The sequence below is a fragment of the Cervus elaphus genome, chromosome 23 (assembly GCF_910594005.1).
Source record: "Cervus elaphus chromosome 23, mCerEla1.1, whole genome shotgun sequence".
In the NCBI taxonomy this organism is placed as follows: Eukaryota; Metazoa; Chordata; class Mammalia; order Artiodactyla; family Cervidae; genus Cervus; species Cervus elaphus.
In genome coordinates, this window is record NC_057837.1 from 37809991 (window position 1) to 37836598 (window position 26608).

General features: G+C 44.2%; 1 protein-coding gene across 1 annotated transcript in view; it reads left to right on the forward strand.

Annotated features, from left to right (window-relative positions):
* Positions 1 to 26608, forward strand: part of PCSK2 (proprotein convertase subtilisin/kexin type 2) — a 232919-nt gene that overhangs the window by 107680 nt on the left and 98631 nt on the right. The window contains exons 3-4 of the mRNA XM_043884819.1: positions 19389 to 19502; positions 21443 to 21551. Coding sequence (XP_043740754.1) covers positions 19389 to 19502; positions 21443 to 21551 — 223 coding nt within the window. The remainder of the gene's footprint in view (positions 1 to 19388; positions 19503 to 21442; positions 21552 to 26608) is intronic.

A 26608-nucleotide genomic window follows, 5' to 3' on the forward strand; every position in this document is an offset into this window, starting at 1 on the left:
CAGGAGCTAGATATCTGACCTTAAATCACTTCCATTCAATATCAGTTGAATTTGCTACTGAGCAGGCATTCAGGAATATTCCCATCCCCCCATTAACTAGAACTTTCATGTTGAATCTGTTTTTCTGTTCTGTTTCCTGTATGTGTGCCTAGTCGTTCCGTCATGTCTGACTCTGCAACCCCATGAATTGCAGAGTCCCTCACACTGCAGGCAGATTCTTTACCATCTGAGCCACAAGGGAAGCCCTATGTCCCCTGTCATACACATCGACAATTTTCTCTTCACCATTTTTCTCTCTTTCTGATAAAACTGTGAAAATTTACCTTTCTCATGACCAATCTGTTTCTGCATTGTCAATTCTGCTCTTTGCTGCTTTCAGAAAAATTCTCATTTTGCATTTGTGCTTGGTATACTCTTATTTGTGCTAGTGGTGTCTGACTCTTTGCGACCCCATGGACTGCAACCCGCCAGGCTCCTCTGTCCTTGGGGATTCTCCAGGCAGGAATACTGGAGTGGGTTGCCATGCCCTCCTCCAGGGGATCTTCCCAACCCAGGGGTTGAACCCATTGCAGGAGGATTCTTTACCAGCTGAGCTACCAGGCAAACCCCTTAGTTGTTCTATGTTTCGTCAATTCACTTTTTGTTCTCATCTTCATGTGTTTTTTCCTCTCAGTCTTATGAATTTGGACTGACTGTTGTGTTAAAATCCTGATTTATGTCCTAATCAATACATCGAAGAATTTCCTTCTGGCTCTGATGTTGAATCACTTTTTTTGTACAGTGCTTTTGCCTGAGTCTACAGTATGACCTCCCTACCTCGTTCCTAGTATTTTTATTTCCAGTTCTCCTATATGGGTTCCTTTTCTCCTGGGTCTTTTGTTTGTTTAGTTATTTATTTATTTACTGCTATTTCTGAATGAAATAAGCTCTATCCAGATCCAGCATCTGCCCTCCAACTCACTGTTGGCTTGCACTTGGTCCTACCTAGCAGCTATACTACCTTCTCAGACAGTGTTGGGAGCACATAGTTTGCCAAATTTCCAATGTCTAAAGGACTTTCAGGATTGCGATGGAATCTTCTTTTACACTCCCTGCACTCTTCCTTGACACTGAACAAATGCCATGGCTAAAAATGGTGTGAACTGCCCCCAGAGCTCTTCCTGGAAGTTTCTACCCACACAGATGGCACTCAGCTTTGGGGATTGACAGTTCCCAAAGTGAAATGCCCACCCTGGGCATTATTCTTCTCACGGCCATGACTGGAAGGCAAGAAATCTCACAGTGGACAAGGATATTTGTCTCAGCGTAAGTCCAAAGCAATACACATGGCCAAACCCATGTCAGTGGAACAGAGAAATCCCCCTCCTTTAAGTGAGGTGGGAGGTCAGAGGCAGGTAAATAAATAAAAATTGTATAGTTCAACTAGTGGAAGTTTCTGAATCAGGCCTTGGAAGACTGTGCCCAGCTGGGTCACTGTCAGGATACTCGGGAGCCCCTCTCCCTCTGAGTGCCCCCCCCCCCACTGCAGTCTACCCTGTGAACTCAGTTTCTATAACCATCTCCAGTTTCCTAATGTGATGTTTCTCAGATTTGCCTTCACACTAGTTCCCTTCCTCTGGCGCCAAATCTGCAAAGTGCCCTGTTGAAAGTGGACTCCAGAACCAGACCAGATGTCTCAAAAACATCTGCTCTATCCTTCACCTAGGACCCTACTTCTCCTAAAGCATCCAGAGTTTGACTTTGCTTTTTAAGCTATTGCTCATTATTATTATTCTTTCATGTTAAGCTACGTGCACGCGTGCTCAGTCATGTCTGACTCTTTGTGACCCATGGGCTGTGGCTCCTCTGGCTATGGGATTTTCCAGCAAGAATACTGGAGTGGGTTGCCATTTCCTCCTCCAGGGGATCTTCCCGACCCAGGGATCAAACCTGAGTGTCCTGCATTGGCAGGCATTTTCTCTATCAGTGAGCCACCACGGAGACATCTGAAACCCTCCCCTCCCACCAAGACACTCTTCTCTTCCCTGTAATTGTACAACTGATTATTTTTAACCTAAGAACAGCATTGTATTCCATTTGCACTGTCATATTTTATTTAGTCAATATAAGCCAATCACTTCAATCTGCTAATATCCTTTGGGGTGAAGGTCCTCATCCATGAACTGGGCCATTCCTCTTGAATTAGAATCACGCCTCAGCTGTTGATAGAAACACTTCCAGTTACCCCACTATGGTCCTTCTACCACTAAATAAGTTTCATCGGCACCTGGCCAACTGGATTCATCCAATAATGTAGCTGCTTTGTTTCTTTTTTCAAAGAATTCTGGGTGCTCAGTTTCTCCATCAAACTTCCTTCCTTCCTGTATGGGTATCTTCAGTAGAATTGGTCTACACTCAGTCTCACTTCCCCACCATAGATGTTAGCTCCTGTCCTGTACGTGGTAGGAAAAATACCGGCCCCCAAAGATGTCCATGACCTAATCTTAGGTCATGAGTCCTTAGGTCGTTCATGAGAGCCCCTGAATATGTTATGGTACATAGTGAGAGTTAATTAAAGTTTCTAATCAGCTGGCTTTAAGATAGATTATCCTAGGTTATCCAGAGCCTGATTATCACAAATACTTCATCAGATGGAAGCAGAAGAGGAAGTCAGAGTAGTACCATGTAAGAAGAATTTGATCCACTGTTGCTCCCTTAGAAGTTGGAGGAAGGGTTTGTTGTTTAGTCCTTAAGTCATGTCTGACTCTTCTGCAACTCCAAGGACTGTAGCCTGCCAGGCTCCTCTATCCATGGGATTTCCCAGGCAAAAATATTGAAGTGGGTTGCCATTTCCTTCTCCAGGGGATCTTCCCAACCTAGGGATTGAACCCATATCTCCAGCACTGGCAGGTGGATTCCTTATCACTGAGCCACCAGGGAAGCCCTAGAGGAGGGGGACCATGAACCAACAAATGCATGCAGCCTGTAGAAGCAAAAAAAGGCAAGGAAATGGGGCCTTTGGAAGGAATACAGCCCTGCTCACAGCTCAGTTGTAGATTTCTAGCCTTCAGGACTCTAAGAAAATAAATTCGTGTTGCTTTAAGCTACTGAGTGTGGAGATGTGTTACAGCAAGCATAGGAAAGGAGACTGCAGAATGAGAGGCTGTTCCCTCCTGGCATTTCTCAGAGTGCAGATCTAAGCACATGATGGTTTCTGTACCTTCCAGAAGCACAACTGCAAAGTCGGTGCGTGACTTTCTTCATTTGTTCTGCATTGCTGGGCTGGGGCTCGTTAATGCCACGCACTGGGTGCTCTGTGCATTAAGTAGAGGAATCGATCACTCTGACCTTTATTCCTTGTTGGTGTTTCGTCATCCGTGGGCTGCTTGGCTTGACATATGAATTACTCTCCAGCCACCTGGTGCGGGGGATGCACAGTCACCAGCCCCCGTATATTTTAGACATATGCCAGTTGTCATTTCTACACACATCTCCTTTTCCACTCTGTCAATCTGGGCTTGTTCCACTGGCAATTAATGAAATACGGATAAGAGGAAAGAATTGACAAGGCAGTGCTATTGACAAAGAGGCTAGCCTTTGAGGAAGATGAAAAATACATACCCTTTAGGAAAAACCCACCGAGAAATGGAATATTCAGCCCCTCCTTGGCAGGACTGAACCCTGTTCCTTAATTCTTTGGTCTATGGTCCTAACCGCCTCCCCCCCAAAATCAAACCTTCAGCATGTGTGAGTTTAAGAAAAGGAGATTGTAAATTTTCAAGAATCCACTTATATTCTGTAGCAGACTACTTTTTGGCTTGTTTGCCAATTGAAAATGTATAAAGAAACAATGTAACCAATGTCATAGCTAATCAACAGTCAGCACGTCCTTCCACGCTGAAGACACACCGGGCATAAAGAATGTCTCGGGAAGCAAACAAGTCTAGAGGGTTTTCACTGCCCTCTCACCTCTTTTGTCTTAATCCTCCCTCTTCCAGGGCCTCCCGGTTCTAAGCTCTGCATCCTTTGTTGTTGCTTTCAGTAAGCTCTTCTCCCCGACTTGCAAGAAACTGCCCAAGAATTTGAAAATGACCTTTTCCATAAACTCCCATTCCCTCCTTGCACCAATCTCAGTCAGCATCATCAAGAAAAGCCGTCTCACTAATGAGCTCCTGCACACGTGTTGCTAAGTGGTAACACCTGGATGTGTTGCCGTCCCCAGAGGACTTGTTCTCCAAATCTTTTCAAGCAGAGACATAATCTGGATGCTGAAGGCTTAACTCTTCATGGCTGGCACCCAGTCAATGTGCCCGTGTTCAGGGGAGGTGATCTGAATCATCTCCAGAAGCTTTCTTTGTGCCCCTCACATCCCACTATTTGCACCACTGCTCAGAATTCTGCCCCTGCTTCCATGCTCATAGAGGAGATGGATCCCATAGACGTGTTATCCATCCTCTGAAAGACAGTAACATGTAACATGTACCATGTGCCACATGGTGTCCACCAAGGAAAGGTCATTCCATAGGATCCTCACCATCAGCCTGTCTGGTCAAGAATTCCACCATCTCCGTGCTATACACTGGGGGGCCCACAAACTTTCTGCAAGGGCCAGAAGCACCTACTTCAGACTTGTGAGCCCCATGGCCTCAGCTGTTCATGCTTGCTCAGTCACTCAGTCGTATGCCACCCCATGGTCTGTCCATGGAATTCTCCAAGCAAAGAGCCTGGAGTGGATTGCCATTCCCTTCTCCAGGGAATCTTCCCGATCCAGGGATCAAAGCCAGGTCCCCTGCATTCCAGGAGGATTCTTTACCATCTGAGGCACCAGGGAAGCCCTTGGCCTCAGTTACAACCACTCAAAGCTGCCATTACAGTGAAGGAAGCCAGAGGCAGGAGATAAACAAACGGCATTTGCCAAACTTTATTTACAAAACACCCCTGACCTAGATGAGGAAATCATGACTCAGAGACCTGAGGGACCTACCTCAGAACACACAAATAAGAAGCTAACCCCTTACACCAGGACTGAACCTGTTCTTTCCAGTTCTGAGTCCTAGGGCTGGTTCACTGCACCACAATGTGTGGTCTTTAGCACTCAGGTAGAGCCATGACTTGAACAGAAGCACCCACCCTCCCCACAATACCCCCTTTGTCCCCACACACATTTGTGGGGCAGCATCGGGGCTGGGGTATCATCAGTACCCCGTGATCATGGAAGCAAAGCGAAGGTAACAAACCCATAGGACCAAGCCAGGCGCCCCTGACACTGCAGTTTTGCCTAAAGAGGCGACCAGCAGTAGACACATAATTCATGAGACTTGCATTGTACCTGCTGTCAGATTCACCTGTTCCTTCCAGAAGCACACTCCTGAACCCCCAGTCAAGCGTAGAATGGGGACTAGGAATCCTAGGGACATCCTACCCAGCATCCCCTGTTTGGCCTATTAGCAGAAGTAGACCAGGTACCAGCATCACCATGGAGGCTGTGCAGGGGAGGAAGTTTCTGGAAGCTCTGTGTTCTAGGTTCGGCTGCAGCCACTCCCTCCTAGCTGGGTGCCATGAGCACCTTCTCTGTGGGCCCTGCTGGCTTCTCTTCACTTCTTACCTCAGTGCCTTTCCAAGAAGACAGAGCACTGAGTGGGCGAGTCGTGTGGGAGGACACCTGGAGGGGCCGCAGCTGGCGTGGACAGGGCAGAGCCTTCGCCTCACTCTTCCTCCTCCCTCCATCTGACCTCCTGGGAGCCTTCTGTGTTAGCCTGAGGTCCTTCTGCCCTCCTGCAGTGGGAATCAGAGCTGGCCACCTGGCCAGCAGACTCTGCATCATTTATGTGTGTAGCCAAAAACTATGAATATGCTAAAGCCACTGAGCCTTGCTTTGCTTCTTTTCCACATTTCTCAGGAGAACCTCATTGAAAGGGTCACATCATTGTGATCCCACATAGCATTTAGGGGTCCCTGGGACCCCCAGAAAGTCATCCTCTCAAGTGTACCCCAGTCTGACCAGCCCTGCCCCAACACCTGGCACAGCTCCTACCATATTTTAACGTTCTTTTTTGTAATAAAATCCCCGAAACTCAACTTGTGACATTCTCTGTGGAAAGAGAATATCAAGAGGAAGATTGAGATCAAGACGTTACACATACCTTCCAGCTGTAGTTTACCTCCTACAGGCATTCCCATCTGTGGTATCTGTCCTTCGCTCTGCTAGAAGCATCTTTCGATCCCTCCCTAATTACATTGACTTAGCTGAAAGTATATCTTGTATACACAGCTTTAGATGATAGATAGCAATTTGTTAATATCTTGTCACCAAGAGGCAGCGACTGGAACTGTGGCCGGAGGCACACAACCGTATCCTCTCTTCTCAATTGATTGTCTTCATTCTTGAAAGATGGGCAAACCTCTCTAAATGAGGGCGATCAATACCGTGCATTCAACCATCGTTATGGCTTAACTCCCTGTTCTTTGAAAAGTTAAGCCCTGTGATTTGCCTATAATTGGACTTGCGGAGAAGTCATACCTGCCTGCTCAAGGAGGAAATTAAGCCGCCAGACTCTGAATATTCTCTGCCGGCTCCCTGCCCCCACCTCGAGTGAAGGACACCCCTGGGTCAAGTCTTCCCTCCACAGACCTCTGCCTCCAGATCTTGACAGCCAAGGCCAAAGGTTGGTGGAAAGCGATGAATTGGAATATCTGAGTTTATGTGGTCCCCTTCTTCCCTAATCTCCCACCTCATCCAGCAGTGATGGCCTTTTTGGGTTTCTTGTTCGATGAGCTGTTTTCAGCTCCTTGGTTCAGACACAGAGCTAACATGCTGCCTTGGAAATTCACAGGGAGAGAGGTGGTTACGTGCTTTTCCTGCAGGGGGTCTTCTGCAGTTAAGACACCCATGGGAATGACTTCAGCTGGTTACTCTCGCCATGTTGAACTTGATTTGTCTTCCACTAGTTAAGAGCAGGAAGAGTGAGTTAAAGACACCCTGAGCTGCTTTGAGGGACTTCCCTGGTGGCTCAAATGGTAAAGAATCTGCCTGCATTGAGGGAGACCCAGGTTCAATCCCTGGGTCAGGAAGGTGCCCTGGAGAAGGGAATGGCAAACCACTCCAGTATTCTTGCCTGGAGAATTCCATGGACCGAGCAACCAGGCAGCTACAGTCCATGGGGTTGCAAAGAGTTGGAGGTGGCTGTCTTCACCCCTTGCCTTTATATCATTCCTCCATGGGTCCTTGTTCAGATTTCCTCTTCTTATAAAGGACACCAGCCATACTGGATTAAGGCTCACCTTAGTGACCTCATTTTAATAGAATTATCTCTTTTAAGACACTTCCTCAAAACAAAACAAAACACCAATCACCTTCTGACACACTGGGAGTTAGAGCACTAACATGTGGATTTTTTCGGGGAGTCATAATTCAACCTGCAACAGATCTGACTCATGGCTCCTCCTTTGGCTCCCTGCATGATTTTTCTGTTCCTTCACTCCTAATCCCTCTTCTGCCCCAAGATTGTGAAAATTATCTGAGATGATGTATGTAAAGGACTAAAACACCTCTTGGCATACAGTTCAATCAGTGTGAGTGAGTACTAGGTCTCACGTCCATTTTACAGGTGAAAAAAACTGAGCCTCAAATAGTTTCTGTAGCTTGCTTGAGATCTCATGATAGTGAACAGTAGGTACATCAGAGTCTCTAATTCACACCTGTCTGTCCCAAGGACCAGCTCTTGTCCACAGTGCCACACAGCCGCTTCTTCCACATTTTATATTCAATAAAAGTCAAGCTATATATCATCCTTCCCATGAGGTGAAGCCCAACTCAATATATTTCAATTCTCCCCAGCAGCTCAAAACTTAAAAGGACAGCCCCCCATCACGGCTCTGGCATCTCATGCACCAGAAAGGAGGGTCCTTTCCCCACCCCAGAAGAGTCATGACAGATAATCAGGCCAGGGGCCAGAGGGCTGTCTGACTCCAGCCTTCACCCTGCACCCCATGTGGACTCAATGTCAAGTCCACCCACGGATGTTTCAGCTGATGTATTGGGCACAGTGTTTCTGGAAGAGCTATTTTTGTTTTGTCTGAACCTATCAGGAAAAGAAAGTCCTCAGCTGATACAGGCTAGGTAATTTACTGTACAAATTAAGAGGGTTTTAATTTTTTTTATTGTTTTTTTTTCATATATTTTTATTAGTTGGAGGCTAATTACTTTACAATATTGTAGTGGTTTTTGTCATACATTGACCCGAATCAGCCATGGACTTACATGTGTTCCCCATCCCGTTCCCCCCCTCCCACCTCCCTCTCCACCCGATCCCTCTGGGTCTTCCCAGTGCACCAGGCCCGAGCACTTGTCTCATGCATCCAACCTGGGCTGCTGATCTGTTTCACCCTAGATAATATACATGTTTTGATGCTGTTCTCTCGAAACATCCCACCCTCACCTTCTCCCACAGAGTCCAAAAGTCTGTTCTGTACATCTGTGTCTCTTTTTCTGTTTTGCATATAGGGTTATCATTACCAATTTTCTAAATTCCATATATATGTGTTAGTATACTGTATTGGTCTTTATCTTTCTGACTTACTTCACTCTGTATGATGGGCTCCAGTTTCATCCATCTCATTAGAACTGATTCAAATGAATTCTTTTTAACGGCCGAGTAATATTCCACAGAGTATATGTACCACAGCTTCCTTATCCATTTGTCTGCTGATGGGCATCTAGGTTGCTTCCATGCCCTGGCTATCATAAACAGTGCTGCGATGAACATTGGGGTACACATGTCTATTTCAGATCTGGATTCCTCAGTGTGTATGCCCAGAAGTGGGATTGCTGGGTCATATGGCAGTTCTATTTCCAGTTTTTTAAGAAATCTCCACACTGTTCTCCATAATGGCTGTACTAGTTTGCATTCCCACCAACAGTGTAAGAGTGTTCCCTTTTCTCCACACCCTCTCCAGCATTAATTTTTATTTTTAAGAGCTGTGTTTTTGGACAGTTTGCTGCATTCTGTATATTCCTCCCACTCCCCACCCCTTCCCAGCCTCCTGTCCCCCCACTCCCAGCAAGCAGCCTGAGATGAATAAGGAGAGATTTAATTCTTTGTAAGCAAATACAATGTATTTTCTTAGGGGTTTGGGCTTGGTCTCCTCCAGAAAGGACAGTCTTGAAGTTGCTTAGTGTAGATGCACTTTGTCCCTCTCTCATCCTTAGTTCGATTTCATTTCTCTGGCATGTGTCAGGACGGGGTCAAGAGACAAGAACTGGGGGGTAGAGGAGTCTAGCACACAGCTGCTCAAGCCCCGAGGCTCTTAGGAATCACCTGGAAAGTTTGAGCGACACGGAGGCCAGGGCCGAGGCTACTGCTTTGTTCATCCAGGCTCGGAACCTCTGCTTCCTTCATTACTGATGCACCAGCGAACCAGGTGGGGATCTTGGAGTTTGGAGTCTCCCAGAGACCTCAGCCCAGGACACACCGTGTGATCCTCTAGGAGCTCTTCAAGTACAGGTTCCCAGGCGGCACCCCAGGCCCCAAAAACAGAATAGCCACATTAGGGTGTCTGAGGGCCACACATTTTCAAGTTCCCCGCACTCTCATGCACTGTCAGTGAGCATGCAATTCAATATAAGCTTTCTGGGGGACATTTGGCAATAACTGCCTGATGAGAATTTAAAGTCCTACTCATGGACCCAGCGATGAGTTTATCCTGATGACATACTCTATAAACATCACCACGGTGTGTGTGTGTGTGTCTCCATCCTCTTCTTATGAGGACACCAGCCGTACTGTATTAGGACCCAGGCTGCCCTCACCTGAACTAATCACATCTATACCGGCCCCGTCCTCAAACTCAATCACCTTCAGAGCTACCAGGGGTGACAACTTCAACATATCTTCTAGGGGACACAGGTCAACCCGTAATAGGCTCATTGGTAAAGAGTCTGCCTACCAGTGCAGAAGACACCAGAGACTCGAGTTCAATTCCTGGGTCAGGAAGATCCCCTGGAGGAGGGCATGGCAACCCACTCCAGTATTCATGCCTGGAGAATCCCATGGACAGAGGGGCCTGTTGGGCTATGGTTCATGGGGTCACAACATGTTGGACACAACTGAGCAACTGAGCGCGCCCATGACACAGAAAAGCATAGTGTGACACAATCAATAGCATCACAGATCACAAACCAGTGCCCTCAGCACCACGTTAGTTCCGTGTTTTATGGTTTTTCTTCCCAGGCTCACTGCAAGCCTAGACGTTCTCCCACCCTTTGGAGGCAGATCCCTAGATTGCCCCTCTTTCTCCTGGCCTCTCCCTTGCCCAGCACAGTGAGTTCTAATTATCAGCTATTTAATTATCAGCCCAGCAGGGAAGTTATCCTGAAACTGAAAGTGAAAGTGTTAGTTGCTCAGTTGTGTCTGACTCTTTACAACCCCATGGACTGTAACCCACCAGATTCCTCTCTCCATGGGATTCTCCAGGCAAGAATGCCAGAGTGGGTTGCCATCCCTTCTCCAGGAGGTCTTTCCTACCCAGGGATCGAACCCTGGTCTCCTGTATAACAGGCAGATTCTTTGCCATCTGAGCCACCAGGGAAGATTAAATGTAGTGAAAGTACCTTGTTAATGCAACTTGTAAAACAGTATGCCAACATGCAGGGATGTCTGCCTCACCCTAGTACCGTCTGTAACTAGCATATTGTAGATTCACAAAAACGTTTGTGGACTGAAAATCTCTTCCTTGAGGAGAGATACAAGGAAGGGAAGGCAGTAGGTGGAGTTGTTCCAGCAAAATCTGTGTTTGTACATGTTTCCAATTAAGGTTTAAAACCTGAACCTGAATCGTAGAATATCCATCTGTTCATTTGTAATAAAATAATACCCAGTAACACACACACCTGCTTTCTCATATTTTTTTATTTGTATAAATGTTTAAGTCAATGAACCAACTTGGACGAGCATTCTAAAACTAAATACCAAAGCTAACTGTATGTTTTATATATATATATATATATATATATATATATATATATATATATTTTTATGGAAAAGGCGAGAAGCCATGGTTAAGTTGTATGCGTGTCATTGGTCCTACATCTAAGTGGTAATGAAAGGAATCGTCTGTGAAAGGTTACAATTCATAGGAAGAAGAAAAGAGAATAAAAGTGGTCTTTTAGTTATAATGTGAGGGAAGATTATAGATGCTAGGAAATACTTCTCTGACATTAAGAGCTTTATCACACGTAGAATTGTAACACTGAAACCTTCCCCAGAGGTCTTTAAAAATAGTTTATAACCTCATCTCTCTGCTCATGGCAATTTCACTTATAATAGAAAATAATTAAATGACCACTAAGAGGGAACTCGTTGTGTAAGTTATGGTACATTCCTCTATGGAATGTTGAGGAAGCCATTAAAAATGAAAAGATGAGAGCTATGTAGCAATGTATTAAAATTCTTATGGTCAGATACTCAATAAAGAAAAGGTGCTCAATTTTATCTATGGTGTGATTACTATTATGTAAAAATTAGGTTTAAATGCAAGTTAGGATTGGACAAGAACCAAAACACAAAAGCCGCTGATGGCAGTATATGGCACCATTGTAGGGGAAACACTGTTATCTAGTTTTTTGTGTAACAAGTGAAAATATATGTCTTAAAGGTGTTCATCCCTCTTGGAACTGTAACTGTGATCTTCTATGAGGACATGATTCAGAAAGCACTCCGCAGTCTTAGGATTCTTGGTTTTTAATAACACAAGGTGCAAAACTATAGACCCCTCAAGTCACACTGTGGTGCTTCTGAGTTACAAAGAGAATGCTGTCCGGCGAGCATGGCATTCCAAAGCATCGCTGGTCCCCATTAAAAACTAATTTATGGAATTAAAAATTAATTTTGTGGAAATGAAGTTAGCCTCTTCATTAGAATGCACTTGGTCTGAGCTTGAAGTGATGTTGTGACAGCCCTTCCTCCACTGTGATTGGAAAAGATGGAATCTGAGAACATCTTCCTGTTCTCATGCTTCCGGGAACAAGCTTCGGAGTTCTCCAACATCAGTCTATATGATGGGGCCAGCCCCCGTCAGGGGAGACCAGGCCAGGCCCCCACCTGAGAGCAGAGCAGGTGTAGACTTGGGTGTGGGGCCAAAATGGGAAATGGGCATTCAGGATGGGCAGGCCAGCTCCAGTCCCTGGACTGGAAGCTCCAATAACCAGAAGCTTTGAGAGGGGGCACTTGGTGGCTCTTTACAGGTTGAGAGTGTAGGGGAGGAAGAAAGCTCCCTTCTTCTGCTCTCAGGTTTCCATGACTGGCCTAATACTAACATGGACTTGAGACAGATTAATGGGAGAAAAAGAAACAAAATTTAATTCATGCACATGGAGGTCTCATAGAACCCGTGGGACCTAAGAAGTGGCCAAAGCAGGCAGCTTTTATACTTTTTAGACAAAGAAACAGTAAATTTGTGAAGAATAGTCAGGACGAAGAAATTCAGGTTTGGGGTGTCCAACCTGTGAAGAATCTAAATAGAATTGAGGCTTGAGGTAGTAAATTAAGGGCTTCCCAGTGTTTCAGTGGTAAAGAGATGCGGGTTCATTCCCTGGGTGGGGAAGATTGCTTGGAGTAGGAAATGGCAATCTGCTCCTCTATTCTAGCCTAGAGAATCCCATGGACAGAGGAGCCTGGCGGGTTACAGTCTGCAGGATCACAATGAGTCGGATACGCCTGAGCGACAAACACTTTCACTTCACTTTCAAGGGGTAGGGGTTAACTGTATCACAGTGAATGTCTCTTGTTGGACTCCCCACTCCTCACAAAGAAGTCACAGAGCAAATGGCACACCCACTATTTCTCTACATGGACAGTTTCTTGCAGAATTAAGAAGTCTTCTGGTGAATGAGCTCAGGCCTTCCTGTGTCCACGGGTGGAGCAGGGAGGTGAGGAATCGCTCAGCCGCAGCCTCCTTCACCTCCCAGGGCAGCAAGGAAGGGGAGGGTTTTCAGTCACGCCTGTGGTCTCTCTATTCACCCCCTTCCAGCTTCACTCCTAATGTGGAGTCTTCTGTTTTCCCTCTTCCCGTATCTGAGTTCATGGGTGTAGGCAACTGAAATTGATTCTGGATCATGTAAGTGAGAGTGAATCTGTTGGAAAGTGGTGTGCAGCTTCACGGTCTGTGGGAGGCTGAAGGATTGGTCCTGGGGGGCTCCAGGCTGGGCTGTGGCAACAGTGGCAAGGATCTTTTATGGGATGGGGTCTGGTGAATGAGCCTCTGAGATAAACACCCTCCAAGGGTCCTTTCTGCCCTCACACCATTTCCCCATGATTCAGACCCTGGAAGAGAGACACCCTCTGAGGCAGAGAGGCTTCGGTTCCTTTACAAGAGGTTGGTGCCTGGAATTTCACTCCCACAAACACATTGCTCCAATATACTGGGGAACATGGCGGAAGGAAAAATGAACGTTTGGCAACAAAATATAATTGTGAAAATTTAACATCACCCAGAACACACCCTTTTACCCATTTACATAGTCCTGAAGCATGTAGATGTTCAGCTACAGCTACTGCATGATGAGTTCATTTTTGCCCAAGTGGAAAGAAAGTTTCCCTTTGGGGACAAAGCCCAGCTGTTGCCAGGAGCCTCCTGATTCAGCTCCTAAGTTTCATTTCCATCTAAGGGCTTGGGGTTCAATCTGACTGTCTCCAGATGAAGTGTCATCATGGGCAAAGATAGCACCAATTTATCTTCGAGGTTCCCTCACTCACTTTCTAGAACTTTGTTGTAGACTTGCTGGCTTGTCAGGCAGGTTTTTCTTTTTTTCTTGTTTTTGATGTTTTGTTTTTGGCTGATTCCCAAATATGATAGTTCAGGACTGTCAACAAAAGTGGCTGTTGTTGTCGCAGAAAGCAGTACTCGAGAAACCAAGCCCCACACTTGGAGAGTTGGAGAACTCAGGCTTATTATGCTGGCGGGCCCAGAAGAGTTAACACTCCAAGCTCTGAGCCCCGAACAAAGGGGTTACAGAGTTTTTTATACACAGACAAGCATGATTAAGCTGGTTTGCAGGTTTGCAGGAGCTAGAGCGATTGCAAAGAGCAGGACAGGGGCGAGTGAGATAAGCTCCAGTTCTTAGTATTGTGAGTCCCCACTTTCTGAGACCTATCTACACTTTGTAAGGAGCAAGCTGGGTTACGGAGGCAGAAGGAGCAGGAAGTTATGTAAAATTTTAACTTTTCCTCTTCATTCCCCCCTCTTGATGCTTCTATCACTCACTGTAGAAAGCAGCATCTCATGTTCTGGTAGGACCCTCACAGTTCCCCATCGCTTAGGGGGCTACATTGAGCTATTACCATATGTAACTTTGTGGATTCAATCCGAGAGGTTATGAACTGGTAACCACATTGAGAATACGAGGGCCAAACAAGAGCACTGCAAAGATCATGAAAAGAGGATCTGTTAAAGGGAAAAGCGACAATGCCCAGTTTCAGATATTGTTCTAATTACCCCAGGAATTAGCTAGTTTCTCTCTCCTTTTTATGATTTGTTTTCTTAGCTGTTGGGCCATGTCCCTGACTATTTCTGATTGTTTTATGTAGAAGCAGCATTCTTCATTCTTCATTTAAAAAGAGACAGTGTCCTCTCTTTTCAGCTGTCAGTAGGTCTAGCCCTCTCCTATTCTGTAAAACCCTCCTAGTTCGTAAAAGCCAGCGAGTCTACCTGGTCCTGTAATGGAAAGCACAGCAATGATACCAATTAGGGATAGAGGTCAGGGTTGACAATGAAACTCCATCGATATTTTGATAGCCAGATCCTCAAGCTTTGCCATGCATTGACCAGCCAGCTGTCAGAGTGTGGCTGGAGCAAGACTGAAGAATCCTCAAGCTTCGGCCGCGCGTGGACTAGGCAGTTTCTGAAGTGACCAGAGCAGGGCTCAGCGTCCTTCATGGGTGAGAGCCATTGTCTTCGGAACCAGACCTGGAGGAGGTTTTTGGGGTCCTGAACTGCTTTCCAGGTGTCCTCATCCCAGGAAGCCACTGCCTTCTTGACTCTGGTGTGGTGGATCCAAGGGATGACATCTATAACTTTAATAGCAGCAGGGGTTGCCAGGACAACTGTGTGAGGGCCTGTTTAAACTGGCTGAAGTGATTCTTTCTTTTAAACTTTAACCCATATCTCATCTCATGGATGATAGAGATGAACCCAATTGCCCAAAGGAATGGCTGTCCTTTTTAAGGTTTCTCAGGCGATATGGCAGGAAGACTTTTCCAGGGCCTGGAGGTATCGGCACATCTCCAGGTCAGCTAGTTGTTGGTGGTCTCCGTTGAGGTTTTCTATTACTGGGGTGGTCTCCCAGATAAGATCTACAAAGGGAGAACAGCCTGAGGATCTTGGGGTGCATTAATGGAGGGCAATGAGAATCAACAGGATGATAAGGCAGCTTGTTCCAGCATTGTCTGGGTGTTGGCCAGGGGATGTTCTTCTCGTACTGCTACTTGGAGAAACAAACTTGACCAGAAAGTTAAAGATATTTGGCCCAAAGATTAATAGAAGTAGGAAAGCTGCTGAGGGGCTAGCCAGCAGAACCAGGTCAAGACACTGATTCATGACATTAGCGTTTCCCTAGGTATGAGAAGATGCAAGAATTTGGACTCATAAAAATCTTTACCTGTAAACATCTATCTGAAGGCCTGTTTTTCCAGGTTTTTTCCAGAGTACAGAGTGCCTTACTTTTTGTCTCCACCCTGAACTCCTTTCAAGGGGGTGTTGAAGGTCAGCATCTTGTAGTGGTCATGATTTAATCTTTGTAGAGGCAGCTGGCAAGGGCCAACTTCCAGTCTGCAGGGCCCCTTCATGGCCACATATTTGACCATGTTTTGGGGGCATTGCATGGTCATTGTGTCCTGCGGTGCTGGGAAGGCTCATTCCCAGGTCTAACAAAGATTCCATTGACAGGCCACTCAATGTGTTGTCACTAGACCAGGCTTTGTAAGTAGCAAAAGTCTCTGGACCATACTTGTCTTACTAGCCTCTTGGTCCAGGAAAATATTTCCTCTTGTTGCTTCTTCCCAAATCTAGAGTTACATTATTACAATTATTGATCTCATATGGAACATCATATCAGCATTTCATCACAAGCTCAGTCACACATTTGGTAATGTAAGAAATAATCTTCTGAAACAAGCTACATAGAAAATAATAAAGCTAGCAGTTATTAGTAAGGTCACAAGGAAGAATTTAAGCCAAGAATGTTCATTGGATATAGCCCGGTATACCCCAGGTCATCTGACTCAGTTAAATGATTATAGCCAAGAGTTCATCTCCTGGTTGTACATCATGAAGCATCTGACCTTTATCCAAAGATTGGTTACCGAGATAAGCTTTAGAAACCATCTTAGAGTGTCTTTTTAATAACTTATTTAAAGCTTTTAGCAATATAACATAACAAGGACCTATCTCACAAGTCTTAGTAAACACAGACCTTAATTAACAAAACTAGAACTTAATGTTTAGTGAAACAATTTTTTCTTTTTTTGGAGAACTCATTGTGAGGGCATCAACCCTGTATCCAGGGAAGGCTTTAACCCATCAAATAAAAATGAGGTCTGTCAGGGAGCTCTTGGATTTCCCACAGCCCTGGCTCTTTGGTTTTCAGCTGTTGTTTATCCATTTTTAATTTCCCAATTTAGGAGCAGACTCTTACCATGTTTGAAGGACATCAGGATAGCAAAAGCCTAACCATGAGGGATTATTTTGTTGCTGTTGTTGAAGCAGAATGAGCTTTGTCTACATGTACCATAATCTTAAATAATGTTTATTTACTTTATCAAAGTAGCAAGAAGATTTTTAAAACAAATATAAATCACTTAAAGGCAAAAATATCCATAATCTGTTATCGAAAGCTGCATTCTAAGAAAACTTTGTTCTCTAAATAGAGAGACCAATTTCCAGTCTGGCACCAGCTTACTGTTCATAACAAAATTTGTTTACCTACTTAATCTTAGAAAGTCTTTTCTGTAAATCTTGAAAAACTAGTAGTATTTTTCTAAAGACATGAGAATAAAACCATAGAAGGCATGTTTAAAATCTGATTCTGTTGCAATTGAGAAAGAAACCTGGTCATAACAGTTTCATATGATAACTAGAATTATAATTGACCATATTTTATCAGGGTATATCAGATCTATATGAAATTCACATAATTTTAGGATATCTACATTAGTAACATCAACCATACAGTATAACCTAAAAAGATTTTTCACTCTTTTAACAGTACTTCCCATGTAATTTAACATATCCAATGAACTCAGGTAGCTTAATAGCTCTTTGGGATGTCTCAGGGGCCCTCTGAAGCACCCCAAAGTTAGCTGGAAGTCAAATTATTTAGGAAGTTTTGTTGATAAATATCAAAAGGGTTTATAACACTCAGTCAGGTGGGATCATATACGTTACTGTGAAATAATAGTTATTTACTTAGCCAAAGTTAACAAAAGATTTCAGAGGTAAATACAGAACAGATGAATTAAGAGGTAAAGAAACTTAAATCTATTAATAAAAGCAGTTCAACATCTAAAGAAAGTATGTCCTCTTAACAGAGAGAAAAGCCAAATTCAAGTTTTGCACTAGCTTACTTTAAACTCATTTAGGTAAGCTTAATTAAATTTATTTTAAACTTAGTCAGTCCTAATCATGTACAAAACTTTTTAGGGTCCACTTTCCACAAACTTTGTTAATCACTTTCTGTAATAGCCACCTGTAAGTCAGACCTACTTTCTTTTCCCTTTATAAAATATAATTTTATTTTTTATACCTTTTGTATTAAAAACATACATCTTACTTCTTTATTAGATTAGCAAACATTAATACTAGATATTTAATATTGAATATTTCCCAGTTCATGTGAACCTGAGATTTATTTAGGCTAATTTTTCCTGTATTTAGAATTGTTTTATTTGTAAGCACTTACTTTTCTTTAGGCCAATTAAATTAGAACTCATTTACAACTTCAACAATATTATCAGAAAAAAACAAAAGCCATACACTGAGACATACATAAATCTAGACAGAAAGACTGACAGAGATCTTATAGTTTTTTGTTTGAGATTTAAAATATCTGTTTGACACCTCTTTTTCTTTGCTTGAAGTTCTAATTTGTCCAAGACTAAGGTCTCAGGCAAAGTTGATTGTGTATTTCAAGGACATGGAAAGGGTTAACTTCAAGTTTTTTCCTAGGCAGGCCTTTTAACAAGCTAGTTGTTTTTAATTGTATATGTAAAAAGAATTGGCTTTGCAGTTTCCAAAAAAAAAAAAAAAAAAAAAATTCTCTCACTCCATTCAATCAGCAATCACGCATTCACAGTCATTCAGAGGCTATCACAATGCCTCCCTTCCTCCCGAGTCCCCAATTCTCCCTATCTGATGCCCCCTTCTTGGGAGCCCAGGGAAGTGATCAGCCTCCTCTTCTACCCATTGGAGGAGGTCCCTGCCTGGGGACCGGCCCGGAGCCTTACTTTTTCCGGTGGCCCTTCCTGGTGAGTTGGTCCGTCCCTCCAATGAGTCCGGTCGGGGCTCAGCCGTCCGGAGAGTCAGAACACGGATCCGAAAGAACCCGGAACACCATCAGCTGGTGCACCTCCTCGTTCATCTAGGGGTTCCTTCACAAGCCACCAGTCTGGCGGCTCAAGGGGCCGGCATGGTTGGAATCTCGCTGGGGCCTCCGGAAATGTTGCAGAAACCAGTACAAGCACCACACTCAGAGAGTTGGAGAACTCAGGTTTATTACTCCGGGCCTCCGAGCCCTGAACAAAGGCGTTACAGAGTTTTTTATACAGGGACAGGAATGATTAAGCAGGTTTGCGGGTTTGCAGGGGCTAGGGCGATTGCAAAGAGCAGGACAAGGGTGAGTGAGATAAACTCCAGTTCCTAGTATTCTGAGTCCCCACTTTCTGAGACCTACCTGATCTAGACTTTGTAAGGAGCAAGCTGGGTTACAGAGGCAGAAGGAGAAGGAGGTTATGTAAAATTTTAACTTTTCCTCCACACTATGGTGCCTCCAGAAAACTAGTCTGTGATGGGTCCTCCCCTCCCTCTCAGAAATCACATTGATTCCCTGAATGCAAGTGTTTCATTGTTTTATTTCACCTAATGCCCCCTACCACCTTATCTCCATCTAATTCTTATTTTCACAAAACTCACTGAAGGCCATCCCCATGGCCTTTGTGTTCCATGCAACAACAGTAAATTATCTTGGGAAATAATCAGAAAGTAAGAGTGTGCATGAGATGAGCTCATCTTCTACTGAGGGAAGAAAACACACACACACACACACACATTATAAACAAACGGAATTTGAATTTGTGGAAATGAATTCTAGAAGAGGGGTGTTGAGTCGATAGTCAGGTAACACTCAAGCATTGTCATTCCAGGTAAAGAGGGCCTTGCAGCAGGAAGGATTCAACCGAAAAAAGCGAGGGTACAGAGACATCAACGAGATCGACATCAACATGAACGACCCTCTTTTCACGAAGCAATGGTACCTGGTAAGCATCTCGGTGCCTTTCATAATGGTTCTCATCCTGGGACTTCAGATAAAAATGCATTTCTATTTCCTCATTAGTCTGTGGGATGCTAGCCAGCACCAGCTTCAGAGAACTTTTCTGTTCCCTCTGATCAGTATTGACTTTCCATCACCCTCCACACATCTTCTTCTCTAATCTGGTTTCTCTCTGGAACTGCTAAACAGCCATGACCTTCTGGGTTCAAAGCAACTACCAAGAGCTGCTCGGTTTCTCCCAGACCAGTGTACAAGTGAAGACTTGCAGAAACATGTGAAAGTCAAGTCAAAGTTATGCGAGGAGTAACCAGGGCCTCAAAAGGCAGAGGACTGGGAGGCCAGGATGGGGCCACAGGTTTAAGAGAAAGAGTCGAGTGACCTCACAAGCCAGAGAACTCAGAGACTAGAGTCACAGGAGTACCATCTGTTGGTGCTTCCTGCAGTAAGGGCAGTCAATTCAGTAGGGTTTAACTGATTCAAGGCATGGAATCCTAGTCTGTCTGGTGAAACGAATATATTTTCACAACCTATTTGGGTAGGTTGGGTTACATTTAAAAGACACAGGCTCATGTGCCTCCAAACCAACCCAAACCACAGGATATATGGAACAGGAGGGGTGACTAATTTGTAAATGTTTGTAATTTATAAACAGCCCATTGTAGGAATGCATCACAATTTTTCCCTTGGAGTTTCAGAGCTGGACTATGCTCTAAGGCTTCGGAGCAGGGAATTCTACAAATCCAGTCTGGGCAACTGAATAAGTTTATGTGTGTTAGGATCACCTAGGCTTCTTACAATAACAAACAACCCACAAATCAGAGTGGACTAACAACATCAAAGCTTGTTTCTCACTCACGTTATGCATCCAACACTTTGAAATCCCTTAGGTACCCAGGCTTCATCTTAGCTGCATCCCAACCCTGGTTACACGAGCAACTCAATGGTGGGGGAAAAGCAAATCACACACTGGCTCCAAAAGCATCTGCCTGGACGTGATGAATGGCATGTAAACTCACATTCCATTGGCCAAAACCAGTCACATGGTTCTAACTTCCAGGGCATGAGGTGTCATCTTCACATGTTCCTACAAGAGTAGTAGTCATTTCTACAAACAGCCTTAATGATATTCATATGTTTCAGCAGCATCGTACAAGCTACTTGTCACTATGGGCATCTGTCAATGCCAGCTCTAACTTCCCCATTTTTTTTTTTAATGATTTATCTTTGAGAGAACCTCCACAGGACAAAAATGCATCAGAGGGTAGTGAACATATTTGTATGGAATTTTTCTCTTTTTCTTTTTTCCTTTTCTTTCTTTTTTGATTTTTTTAATGGGGAAGGCTTTTTTATTTCTTATATTAGAACTTGCACTAAAGGTGGGGCAGCTCTCTTTAATTCAGTTCAACAAATATTTTTAAGTGAGACTTGGTGTGGGGATATTGAACTTAAAAAGGTAAATAGAGCATGCTCCCTCTTGCAAAGGATATTGTTATTTAGTGAGGAAATTATTCAAATCAGAATAAAGCAAGACAATACAAACTAAATTCTGAAAGTGAGGAATAGGTACAGAGTTACAAGAGTTGTGAGCACTTAATTCTAAATTGGGGAGGGTTTCTTGCAATGTTGGCCCTCAGGAGTTTAAAAATGATGATCCAGTAATAAGAGGTAGGGAGACAGAAATTGCATTTGCGTATTTCCATGAGACAGAAAATATCAGTGTTCTGTGTATCAAAAAATAGAAGGAGCAGACTAGAAGAGGTGGATGGAGGGAACACCCCAAAGTCCTGTTTCATGGAAGACGTGACCTCTGATCTGGCCCTGAAATATCAGGTGGCCGCAGAGTATGTCAAGCAAATACTTACCATCTGGTGCTTTACCATCTACACCAAACTAATAAGAGCCTCTGCTTCTGCATTCCTGAACCAGATCAATACCGGGCAAGCTGATGGTACTCCCGGTCTCGACTTGAATGTGGCAGAAGCCTGGGAGCTGGGATACACAGGGAAAGGTGTCACCATTGGAATTATGGACGATGGTGAGTATTCCGAAGGCTTCACTCATCTGGAACCAAGTGTGTCTTTTGCATGTCTCTGGAACGGAAAAGAGCCATCGTTTGGGAGATGCTAGTCAGAGGCAGGGCCAGAGGCTGGGCATGGTCATGTATGCTGTGGCGACATCCTCGCCCTCCTCACATCAGTGATCCTCAAGCCTTTTGCAAATACGTACTGAATTAATAAGTTTACATTTTTTAATGAACAAATGAAAGTTGACAATCACTGAACTATAGTTTTTCATTGGGGCCACTGGACTTCCCTGGTGCCTCAGTGGTAAAGAATCCCCCTGTCAACGCAAGAGACGTGGGTTCCGTCCCTGGGTTGGGAAGATCTCCTGGGGAAAGAAATGGCAACCCACTCCAGCATTCTTGCCTGGGAAATCCCATGGATAGAGGAGCCTGGCGGGCTACAGTCCATGGGGGTCACAAAAGAGCCAGACAGGACTTAGAGACTAAACAACAACAGCAGCAAACATTGCTTATATCTTACCTTGAAACAGCTTCTAAACCTGTTTATATTTACCACCTATGTCTCTAGATTCACACTGTTCAATGTAGTAGCCACTAGCCATATGTGGCTATTTATATTTAAGTTTTAATTAGTTAAACCTAAATACAATTAAAAATTCAGTTCCTCAATCACATTCGCTTCATTTCAAGGTCTCAATAACCACATGGGGCTAGTGGCAGTTCAATTCCACTTCATTTCTATCATCACGGAAAGTTCCATTAGGCAGTGTGGCTCTAGATCCCCAAAATAGCTTTTTAGTAGCAGGATTGGCATTTGGAGCATTTTGACTTTATTGCTGCTTTCAGAATGAGCCCTGGTAAAGCAAACTGACTACAGTTTACTATACTTGCCCCCCTGTAATGTTAATTCTATCCCACATGCCTGCCCGACAAAGATTTAGCAGAGCTTTATTTTTTATAGATCATGATATGAAAACCAAAGGGTTTGATGAACTGCTGTTTTTCTAACTACAAGTGCTGTTGGCTCTGCCAAGATCCTGGAGTAACTCTACCCTGCAGGCTTCTCATTGGGGATGCACTTTCACCTCTCATCAGCCGTCTGGATCCTCCATAAAAGCTCCACTGGGCAGTATTGGTCCAATTACACGTAAAGTCTGTACAGAGATGAAGCAGTGGAGCCTTTCTCTTCTCAAGATCCTCAAAGAATATGATGTGTTTTAAAGCAAGCCTTTGAAGCAGGATTGATGGAAAACAAGGATAGACAGCGTGCTTAAAATCGGTGTGTCTTTGTGCGGGCTCAATTAAATATTGACATGAAAACAATGCAGTCTTTTCTGAGGTGTGAGATGTTTTGAAGTGGAGGCAAAAGCTTTCTCCAGTGGCCGAGGGCTTTCACAGGAAAAAAAGGAGCTCTCACAAGAGTGAGGGTATGTATGTGTGTGCACACACTCATGCCAATGTGGGCAGCTTACCTGTTTTTACTTCCTGATGCTTTGGCTCAGAAAGCACCACGGTTGAGGCCAGCTCACCTAGGAGAAAGATGCATGTAGGTTTGGGGGGAACCTGCCTAGGTTATGCTGGAATCACCATTTCATCACCAAGCATCCGGGGGATCAGAGCAGGACCCTTAAAAGTGGTCACAGGCAGGCACCTTGCTCTTAACAAAACCTCTAAAGTCTCAACTGAACTGTTAACATTGTAGCGAAGGATATGAACAGGGAGCCCTTTGTTGATTCCCTGAGCACTCCAGAACTGCCAGCGATTCCTGAGGATTTGGACTGTTGTAGTGCCTGGAGAATCCCAGGGACGGGGGAGCCCGGTGGGCTGCTGTCTGTGGGGTTGCACAGAGTCGGACACGACTGAAGCGACTTAGCAGCAGCAGCAGAGTAGACTTTTGGAGAAGGAAATGGCAACCACTCCAGTACTCTTGCCTGGAAAATCCCATGGATGGAGGAGCCTGGTAGACTGCAGTCCACGGGGTCGCTAAGAGTGGGACACAACTGAGCGACTTCACTTTCACTTTTCACTTTCAAGCATTGGAGAAGGAAATGGCAACCCACTCCAGTGTTCTTGCCTGGAGAATCCCAGGGACGGGGGAGCCTGGTGGGCTGCCACCTATGGGGTCGCATAGAGTCGGACACGACTGAAGAGACTTAGCAGCAGCAGCAGCAGAGTAGACTTTCAAACTAATGACAAGATACTAATGGTTTATGAACAAAAATATAACCAAGTATTCGTCATTCGTGCACCACATTGCATCATGATTGTCTGGTGATGAGTCAGCGCCCCCTGTAGACTGCAAGCCTTAGGTGGCTGTTCAGCTCTGGTTCTGTGTCTAAATGGTCTGTGTTTTTTCCAAGACCTGCATAGAACCTGGCATTCATTGCCGAACGTAAACCTGTAAATGAAAACAAGAATTAATCCATTAATCATACAAGAATTGAAAAATAAATAAGCTGATTAAGAAGATGTACTCAGTGCCTTCCACCTCAAAAGATAATGAAATATACCCAAACATTGAAATACTATTTAATTACCAGGTTATCATTTTCATGCTTAGTTCTTTTCTGGATCACATCTGTCATCCTTAATCCATCCGTCAACAATCTTCTTCCTCAGACCAAAGTCTGTGTCTGTTCTGACTTAACATTCAGTCTTCCACTTAACCTAATTAAAGACCCTTCATTTTAATTAGGCTAAATTTATCTTGTTTTAATTCTGATTTCCTTCTGTCTTCAAATTATCTCTTGGCTTCAATATTTTCCCATCACAGAGATGAGACTACCACATCTTAGAAAATTCCTCTCCTAAGTAACTTGAATCATCAGAACAGGAAGCCATATTTTAAAAAATAACTGTTAGGGAGAAAGAAAGGTATTCTCTGCATGTGTGTGTATCTTTTCAAGTTATCTGTTTGTAACAACATGTTTTGCCTAACAATGAGTGCACAGAATGTAACCAATTTCAACAAACATATAGGACAATTTAATATCAACACAAAACTCTAAAACCAAGTTGTTATTATTGTTCAGTCACTCAGTCATGTTGAATTTTTGCAACCCCATGGACTGCAGCACACCAGGCCTCCCTGTCCTTCACTATCTCCCAGAGTCTGCTTACACTCAGGTTCATGAAGTCAATGATGTCATCCAACCAACTCATCCTCTGTCACCCCTTTCTCTTCCTGCCCTTAGTCTTTTCTAATGAATCAGCCCTTTGCCTCAGGTGGCCAAAGTACTGGAGCTGCAGCTTTAGCATCAGTCCTTCCAATAAATATTCAGGACTGATTTCCTTTAGGATTGACTGATTTGATCTCCTTGCAGTCCAAGGGATTCTCAAGAGTCTTCTCCAACACCACAGTTCAAAAGCATCAATTCTTTGGCACTTAGCTTTCTTTATAGTCCAACTCTCACATCCATACATGACTACTTCAAAAACCATAGCTTTGACTAGACAGACCTTTGTAAGTAAAGTGATGTCTCTGCTTTTTAATATGCTGTCTAGGTTTGTCATAGCTTTCTCCCAAGGAAAAAGCATCTTTTCATTTCATGGCTGCAGTCACTGTCTGCAGTGATTTTGGAGCTCAAGAAAATAAAGCCTGTAAACTTTTTGAAATATTTCTTCTTCTCTGCACCATCCAAGAAATTCTAGAAATGTGGTCAGTGAAGGTACTGATGAGGATGCAAGGAATGTTAATTGGTTATGTGTTTACTGCAAGCTAAACACTTTCAATGAACTGGCTCTGACCTTGAAAACTGCTTTTCGAGGAGAACAGTACTTCCGTTTCAAAGATGAGGAAGCTGAGACTCAGAGAGTCTATGTGGCCAGAGTCACACAAACATTTCAGTGCCTGAGCCTGGATAGAACTGGATCTGGTAGTCTCACAGCCTGTGCTTGTCCCCAGCTCCATCCCATAGCCTACACTGACCTCTCTGAATCAGGGTCCAGAACAAAGGTCTGAAACTTTAAAAATATTAGCCTTTATATCATCCTCCCCCTGTCTTCCTGCAGTTTGGGGGAGCAGGGTAAAAGAGGTGAAGGAGAAGGGCCTGGCTATCGTCTCCCAAACTGTAGACAGCAGTTACTTCTGATGTGAAAACATCAGTAGATCAGTGACCTCCCAGTCCAGGAATTACTTGTGCAACCAGAGAAAAAAAAAAGGAAAACTTCTTTTTAAAAATATACATTTGGATGCAAGTTCTTTTTTTCAGAACAAAGCTATAATGTGGCCCGGCCTTGTTATGCATGCAGTAAAGACAATTGACACTTAATGATGATCAAGACTTAATGATGCCTCTGGCTTGCAAATATTGCAACCCAATAGAGTTACTGATGCCTCTGGAATAAGACCACACTGTTTTCACCCCTACTGGGTTGAGAAAAAAGCAAGCACCTTGCCTGAAGTCACTCAGCCAGTCAGCAGCATGGTTGGGATTAAAGCTCTGGTCCTTGACTCCAAAGTCTACACTCATAACCATGATACTAGGTAGTGCAGGAACCCAGCCAATCGCTGAGAGGGCTGGATGCTCTGATGTTGTTGCTGCTTTTCAATGATTAGATGATACTACAGACCTGGATGAGAGCTTTGCAATTTTCCCTTTGAAGTTCCACAGTGCTTTCTGAGATCTACATGTTGATGGAACCCAGCAGCGTCAGGGACCATAATCCTACTGTTGCAGTGACCCTTGGACAGCAAGACAGGCCACAAGCAGGAGAAAGCGCAGGACTCCCACCAGGAGACTCATGGTCTCGGGCTCCCTGGAAAGCTTTCTGCAAAAACAAGAACCAATTCCCACCTGGGACACCTCCAGGAAGCCACTTGCCCTTTGCCTAATGGTTTTTCTCACCAAGCCATGTTTCTCTTGTTATTTCCGTGCCTGGCAGTGCTCTCCTAATCCACTGCTGTCTGAGCCCTGTTAAATAATCACCGCTTTTCCTCCCCAGGGCAGGCTTCATTTCAGAAGAAATGCCAACTGATGCTTCAGAAATGTCAGGACTTCCACAAATCTCTCTTAGATCACTTCTCTGATGAGACATCCATCTTGGGGCCACTAAGCTAACATTTGTGT